Raw genomic sequence first — 8,419 nt, forward strand, 5'->3', positions numbered from 1 at the left:
AGCAGCTACTATGTGCTAGGCAGTGTGCTAAGTGCTTCACAATTGTTATATCATTTGATCCTCAGAACAATCTTGGGAGGTAGGTGCTATTATCCATATTTTACAGATGAGGAAACTGAGGCCAACAGAGGTTAAGCAACTTGCCTAGGGTCACACAGCTAGGAAGTGTCTTTTTTTAAAATATAAATTTATTTATTTTTAATTTTCAACATTTACTTCCACAAGCTTTTGAGTTCCAAATTTTCACCCCATCTTGCCCCTCCTCCCACCCCAAGATGGCATGCATTCTGAATACTCCTTCCCCTACAACGTTTACTTTTGATTTACTTTACGGCTGCTTTTTCATTTAGATTGTTGTAGAGATGGTGTACACTGTTTTCATCGTCTGCTTTCCATGTAATGTCTCCTTGATCTATCCTTCCCTTCCTTTTCCAAAGTCATCAATTTCATCCAGGCTTTCACCAGATTATGTCTAGATTATTGTGCCAGCCTCCTTAGTATTCTTGGCTTTGGAATCTCCATTTTGATCTATTTTATAAAAAAAAAAACCTCCTAGAATAATCTTCAAAAACTTTTTATAGTTTTACTCTTTTGTTTAAGAACCTGTTAGATAAAATCCACATCTGGATAAAATTCAAGACATTCCACCAGTTACTTCCCTTCCCCAGTAATATGATCATTATAATTAATACTTGTTCACATTCCCCCCTCCATGCTTTAGGCTCCGTGTTAGGTTTCTTACTTGTAATGCCCTTTCTCTTTTTCCTTGATCCAAATCAATGATCCACCTATAAATTTATGATTTCTCTTCAAAATCCAACTCCCCAAACTCAGTTCTTCTTGGAAGGTCTCCTAATTATTGTCTTTGAAATGTGGCGAGGATACTAGATAGGGGGCTAGATTGGGGTTTAAATCCTGGCTTTGATGCTTAACTATGTGTAGTCTTGGGCAAGACATTTCACCTCTCTCTACCTGAGTTTCCTAATCTTTAAAATGGGTTAATTCTCCCACTAACAAATCTCAGAGTTATTGTGAGGAAAGCACTTTGTAACTTTTCATGATTTTCAGGCAAGTCTAGTGATTTTGAGATGATCTCTCCTTGACCTGTTTTCTAGGTCAGCTGTTTTGATAATATATTACATTTTCTTTTTTTAAAAAATTCTTTTAATATTTCTTTTTATCTCATGGAGTTGTTTCCTGTTTGGCCCACTCTGTTTTCAGGAATCAGTTCCTGAGTAAAGGGTACCACTATATGTTCTGAGGTGTTCATTTCCCTCCCTATCTTTGATCCGTAGGTATTCCATTTTGCATCTTGCTTCATTTCTTCCAGGTATGACTGCTGCTCTTGTGGCCAGGACATTCTTTTTCTCTGAGGTTCCAACTGGACTTGTTGCAGACAGAGTTACTCTTTTCTTCTGGTTTGTACCTTAGATTTCCTTCTGTCCAAGGAATTTCTTTCTTGTTTTATTCTTTGAACTCATAGCATAGCCTCCATTTCTCAATTCAGATGCCACTTCCATACCCCTGATTTTTTGGGTAGGTCCTGCTTGATTCTGAGTTAGGTGGTTAAGATGAGGCCTTGCCTTCTGCCAGAATTATCTGTCCTTGTCTCCTTCTATGGTTTGGGCCCAGGTTCCCTGGAGGCTGGACTGGGTGCAGTCTAGCCCTTTCTCCTGCTATGGATGGGGTCCCCGGGTTGCCCTATGCTAGGTACCGGTCTGGACCCGTTCTCCTAATGGCTGAGGCCCTGGGTCACTCTGCCCACCCCCAACCCCTCCTCTTCCTTATCTCCTTCCTCAGAGTCGGCCCCTGGGTCACCCTTTCTCCTACCAATATGAAGCACTGGGGTTGCTCATTCTGGACACTGGTTGGGTCCTGTCTCCTGTGGTGGGACCCAGCTGTTCAATTTGTACCTGGCTGTTTTACAGTTGTGTACTTTGCTTTCCATGTCTCTGCTCAGAGCTTCTGCGGGAAGATGGAGACTTTTGCGTAGCCGTTGCCATCTCTCTTTGGTTTTATCTGTGTTCCATCTGATGCACTTTTATAGCTTGACTGGGGTGTTTGTGGGGGATCTAGGCTCTACATCCTAATACACTACCATATTCCCACAAAGTTTGTAATCTGTAAAGCTCTCTGTACTATATATAATGTGATATTACTATTACTGTGTACCCAGATGCCGTTTCTAATATCTTAGTTTGCACCTGTGTTCAGTGTTCTGAAGTCACGCTGCACAAATCTGGCCTCCTCAAACAGAATGTAAGCATCCTGTGAACAGAGAATGTCTTCTTTTTCTTTTGAATTTCCACAATCCGTTAAGTTGCTGATTTACCAACATAGAGACTTAGACTGAAATTACTCTTTGTTTTGTGTGGGGGTGGATCCTAATCATAATACTAAAGAAAGAGAAAGCCCTTACCTTGATAAAATGAAAATTCATCATCCCCCTATACCAGCCTAGGATTTTTTCACTGTTGCATTTGAATAAGATTGGGAGTATATCATAGCATTGACCCTAGCCCAAACTTTCCCCTGCAGAGCAATCCGTAAAGTGACACTCAATAACATCTTTTATTGATTGCGGGATAGAGAAATGGGTGGTTTTAAGCAGCAGAGATCTCAATAGGAAGTAAATAAAATGAGTCTGAAAGAAGCACTTTCTACAAGGCCTCATCTAAGGAAGGATGCAGCAGGTTAACAAAAGGTCAACAATAGATGAAAAAAAATCTCCCAGTTTTGGAAATGACAGAAAGAAACACAGAGTGTATTCCAGAAAGGCTCTTCCCAGCCTTCTCAAAAGCTGGTTCCGAGAACCTTTCTGGCAGAATCCTAGGCCCATGGAGCTGCCAAGTCCATGAAGTACTAGGGAAAAAAAGTAAGGGAAATTGAAATATGATGCAAGACCTTAGCTCTCCCCTCCCCCCAACCCATGTTTGTGGTTTCGCTATTGGACAATGCCAATGGCCTCAACAAGGCCAAGGCCATGTGGTCACTGGAATTGCAAAACTGAAACGGGGCTGGGTGTAGCAATGGAGGGATAAAAAGACTGTGGCCACCCCTTTCATAGCACTCTTCTCTCAGACACAACACAAACCCAAGATGAGGTAGGTGTTCTTGTTCCCCTCTTTTTTCCCCCCTTTTGTTTGTTTCTTTTTCTCATTCTTCTTCTTGCTTGAGGCAGTAAGCATGGAAGGAGAATTCAAATGGGCCCCCCCATGCAAACAGGGCAAATGAACTATGCACTGGTTGAAGGATTTGCTGTCCCTCATCCTATTCTTTCTTAGCAAGTGTTTTCTGATGTCATTTGGTGTCTTTCCCAAGGTAACACAGTACAAGAGGAGGGTTCATTTCCCTGAGACTGCTGGGTTTCCATTTAACAAGGGTTGCCAGGAGATTTGTACTGACCCACTTCCTTAAATTTGATCTAGATCCATTTGGAATCTCTCTGCATGCCACACTGTTGGGATGGTTATCAGAAGGATAGGCAAGATAGGAGATACGGTTAAGTATCTTACATACTATCTGACTGAAGGAGAAAGGGAACTACTAGTGTTTCAGGGATATCTCTTCCATTTCCTTAGCTATCAAATGTTGTATTGGACAGAGAGCTGGCTTCAGAGACAGAAAGACCTGGGTTCAGGTCCTTTTTTGGCCAATACTAGTCGTGTGACTACATTGGTAATGAGTCCTTGGGCAAGTACTTCTCAGTGCTAAAGTTGCAGAGACAGCACCAATCTGTATCGGTAGAGGAGCTTCTTAGGCCAATGAAACCACAGGTTTGGTTAAAAAAAATGGGGATAGTTACTGCCTCACAGGGTTGTTGTGAAACTCAAATGAGATGATGCATGAAAAGTGACTTGTAACTTAATTGGCAAATGCTAGCTTAAAAAAAATTTATTACTATTCATGGGTGACTTCTGTATCTTTTTATATTTTGTCTCCTGGATGCTGCCAGAAATTAGGGCCTACCCAATAGCAGTTATGGATATTCTTATGCCCTTTCTATGGCTGCTCACTTTCAATACAGATACGGGCTGGTTTGTAGCAGGTGGCAACCAGGGATCCAGGGAATCTGTTCAACGGAATCAACTTCTCACCCAGTTGAATAGAAGCTCCTTGAGAGGAGGGATTGGCTTTTTCTAAAAAGAATTGTATTAACAATGCCTAGCAAATTTACAGTAGGTGCGTGATCAATGCTTGGTGAACTGAACTGGTCCTAGAAGCCCTATTTTTCCTCTTGGGTTGCTTCGTGTTACGTGCCCGTGTCTGTGTTTGGGGGTCAGCCTATCACTGGGGAAAGGAAAGACTGGCATTGCCACTTTGCCCATTTTCTTTCCACAGGATTCTATATACTGTAGCTGCCCTCCTTCTCTGTGGACTGCTGTCTGCAGATGCCCAAAATGACGTCCTGGATATGGAGGGTAGGTGTGCATGCTGGAAGGGCTGGGAGGGCTGGGAAGAGCAGAAGCGAGGTAGACGGCCATCGGCTCTGCTGCTCTGAAATTTGTACCACTTGGTGTGGCCTTGACAGAGCCGAGTACAATCATGACCTTGGCGACTCTGCAGCCCCAGAGAGAAGACTAATCTTATTTTCAGTGTTGAATCCCTTGCATTCTGGGGCAATGGTGTCTCGCTCATCAATAGCTTAACTTACTGCTTAGTGGCTGCTTATTTTATGCTTTGGGTTGAACAGTGAGGCCTTTTTCTCATCTAAGCTTTGGTGGAGCTCTGCTCTGGTGTCTTAACCTGATCTCCTCACCCTCTCTCCTTACAGATGACCTCTGCCCAAAACCTCCTCCTATAGAAAATGGCTATGCTGAGCACGCAGTCCGCTATAAGTGTGACCAGTTCTATAGACTGAAAAGTGATGGTGATGGTAAGACTTGAATGACTGTTCCTTGATACACTCCTCCTTCAGAAATGGAATAAAAGCCAGTGATCCAGAGTCATAATTTCCAAAAGTCAATGACTTCCATGAGGAATTAGTCCTACTAGTGTAATCTTGGGGAAGTTACAACTTCTCCCATTTCTTCAAATAGGAATAATACCACCCAATCTGTCACAGGGCTGTTGTGAGGATCTAATGAGGTCATGTATACAAAAGTGTCTTTGGGATAAAAGAAGATATATTTGGCATTCTTTAGCAGGGATTCTTAATTTGGAGTCTGTGAACTTAAAAAAAATTTTGGTGACTACATTTCAGTAGAATTGGTTTCCTCTGTAATCTCTATTTAAAAGGAAATCAATTTAAAAACATGGTTCTGAGAAGGGGCCCACTGCCTTCACCAGACTGCCTCCAAAGCAGGTCATGTCACATATAAGACAAAGAACCCTTGTTCTGTTACTATATTGTAAACTCTTTGAGGGATTATCCCTTATTTTATCTTTGTATTCTCAGAACCTTTCACATAATAGGCCCTTAAAAACTGGGTTGAAGGGACCCTAGCATAATTCTTTTTATTTTTTTTCTGTATCTGGGGCTTTTCTGTGCTCATTCCAGTTCTCAGTTTCAGTAGCTCTGTTTCAGAATTTAACTGCTTGATTTCAATCTTTTTTGGGCACTTTTTCTTATTTTTCCTCAGGCCTCTACACCTTAAATAAGGAGAAACAGTGGACTAACAAGGATGTTGGTGAAAAACTACCTACATGTGAAGCAGGTAGGCACAAGAAACTATGACAGTGAAGCAAATTGGGTGGGACAGATCCAAAACTAGGTCACACACCTATGGCAATGCTGGATCTCATCTGGCTTACTCGAGAGAAAGGGAATGTGAAGCTCTCAGAAAAATAAGGTCTACATAGCCAAACTGTGGAGAGTTAAGCAGTTATCTGTTGATAAAGTTGGGACAGTACTGACATCTGATCAAAATAAATCAGAGCTGATGAGTAGGGACCCACATCAGTTAAATATGAGTCTCTTGACAGCAAAGACATTTTGCTCCTTTCTGTCTCCCAGATTTAGCACAATGCCTCACACATAGGAAGCAAGCACTTAATAAAGGCTTGTTGACTGACAAATAAAAATGTTCAATCTTCTGCTTCAGAAATCTAGAGTTCCAGAACCAAAGAGGATAAAAGAGAGATTTAGGAAGAAAAATTTAAGGGAAGCCATGAATGAATCAAGGAAACCTCTAGATAAAGCTATAGATTAGATATAAGCCTGAGTTTTGCTTGACTACTCAAGTATATGCAGAAATTTCTTAGGTGAGCAAGAAGCCTTAGTGGCTGTTCCACCAATTCTCCATCTCTTTCTAGGTAGAATACAGTCAACCTGTAGGATGAGTGTGTCACTAAACTCAATTCTGACCAAGGCTACTATGAATTATCCTCTACCCCAGGCAGAACTCTTTCAGATGAACCCCAAGGGACTGTCCAAATGGATCTGAAAATGAATGCTGCTTAAATAAGGCAGTCATTGGCTAGGGCTTGAACATCTTTCTTGTACAAAAATTTTCATTATAATGGCATTTTAACCTTATCTCACAGATTGGGAATCCCTTTCATCTTTTAGCCCTTGTTTTTCTTCTCTTTCCTATCAGTGTGTGGAAAACCTGTGAACCCAGCCAAACCAGTACAGCGGATCATTGGGGGCTCACTAGATGCCAAGGGCAGCTTTCCCTGGCAAGGTCACATGGTTTCCCAGAGAAATCTCAGCAGTGGAGCTACTTTGATTAGTGATCAATGGTTACTGACCACAGCTAAAAACCTCTTTCTGAGTCACGATGAAAGTGCCGTTCTCGAAGACATCACCCCTACCCTGAAGCTCTTCCTGGGGAAGAAGCCCGTGGCCATTGATCGAGTGATTCTACACCCCAACCACTCCATGGTGGACATCGGACTCATCAAACTTAAAAGTAAAGTACTTGTTAATGAGAAGGTGATGCCCATTTGCTTGCCCCAGAAAGACTATGCAGAAGTGGGGCGTGTAGGTTACGTGTCTGGTTGGGGAAGAAATGCCAATTTTGCTTTTAGTGAACGTTTGAAGTATGTCATGCTGCCTGTGGCTGACGATGCCAAATGCATAGAACACTACGAAGGCAGCACAGGACCAGAAAAGAAGGAAAAAAAGAGTCCTGTTGGAGTCCAGCCCATATTGAACCAATATACATTCTGTGCTGGTCTGACCCGATTCAATGAAGACACATGCTACGGTGATGCTGGTGGTGCCTTTGCTATTCATGATGAGGCTGATGATACCTGGTATGCAGCAGGTATTCTGTCCTTTGATAAGAGTTGTGCAGTGGCTGAATATGGCGTTTACGTGAAAGTGCCTTCCATCCTGGACTGGATCCAAGAGACAATAGCCACCAACTAGACAGGAGGCAGGCTGGAACTCTACTTTTTTTTTTTTTTTGCACCAGCTCAAGGCTTGTAATGAGTTGCACAAGATGGCAAGATTTCACATATGGCTAGGCAAGCTGGGTATCACACAAAACATCTGTAAATTAGTGGCAGTAGCCCAGCTAAGTATAAACAATAAAGTGCTCTCTTGAATATACTCATGTGCTCTTCCTTTTAAGTCTTGGTCTGTTGGTCATCCTCACGTGTACAATTCTGGGCAGTCTTTTGGGCTAGGATCCATTGGGGAAGTAAGCAAAAAAGTGAAAAATTATCCGAACGGCAGAACCACTGACAAATAAGAACTCTCCTCGTGAAAAAACACTGAAGCCCTATTAGAAAGACCTTGGGTTAAAGCTCCATCATTATTGCTAGAATGAATTTAATTTAATCTAATTTAGACAGAGAAAATGTTGTCTTTATTTAGATTTGGATTTTTGGCACTTTATTGAATACAAAGCTGTATGGTCTAATGGCAAAAGACTGGAAAGCTCTAGGCTCTATTCCCAGACATTCTAGGAGCCAGCTGTATAGCCTCAGGCATACTGATGAGTTTTTCTGATCCTCAGTTTCCGTATCTGTAACTCAATTAAACAAGCATTTGTTAAGTGCCTACTCTGTGGTAGGTCCTGGAAATATGAAGAGAAAAATGAAAGAATACTTGACTTCAAGGACCTTATATTCTACTTGGGGGAAAACAACATGCACAGAGATAACTTAAATAATAGGAGGACTCAGGAAAGAAATCATATGGGAGATCTTGAACCAAGCTGTGTCTTGAATGGGAGAGCATTCCAGGCATGGGAAACAGCTTGTTCAGAGGCACACAGAGGACAGGGAATAGGCCAGTTTGTCTGGAACAGAAAGAAAGGGTGAGTCATATGAAATTGGTCTGGAAAGAAAGATAGGTGCCAGGGTTTTAAATGCCAAAGATGAGTTTGTTTTTCACACTACAAACAATAGGGAGCTGCCAAAGCATCTTCAGCAGGGACTTCTATGCTTTAGGGAGGCTAGATTTGAAAAAGTAAAGACTTGAGAGGAGACCCATAGGAGGCTATCACAACAGTCCATGTCAGAGGTG

General features: G+C 42.0%; 1 protein-coding gene across 1 annotated transcript; it reads left to right on the forward strand.

Annotated features, from left to right (window-relative positions):
• The first annotated feature begins 2,996 nt into the window (after nt 1-2,996).
• Nucleotides 2,997-7,498, forward strand: LOC110192397 (haptoglobin-like). The gene is made up of 5 exons (XM_020963524.1): nt 2,997-3,104; nt 4,342-4,421; nt 4,775-4,876; nt 5,583-5,657; nt 6,540-7,498. The coding sequence occupies exons 1-5, from the start codon at nt 3,100-3,102 to the stop codon at nt 7,313-7,315; spliced, it is 1,038 nt and encodes a 345-aa protein (XP_020819183.1). The 5' UTR covers nt 2,997-3,099; the 3' UTR covers nt 7,316-7,498.
• The last annotated feature ends 921 nt before the right edge of the window (nt 7,499-8,419 follow it).

Source organism: Phascolarctos cinereus, unplaced genomic scaffold, assembly GCF_003287225.1.
Source record: "Phascolarctos cinereus isolate Bilbo 61053 unplaced genomic scaffold, phaCin_HiC Scaffold_2;HRSCAF=192, whole genome shotgun sequence".
Classification (NCBI taxonomy): Eukaryota; Metazoa; Chordata; class Mammalia; order Diprotodontia; family Phascolarctidae; genus Phascolarctos; species Phascolarctos cinereus.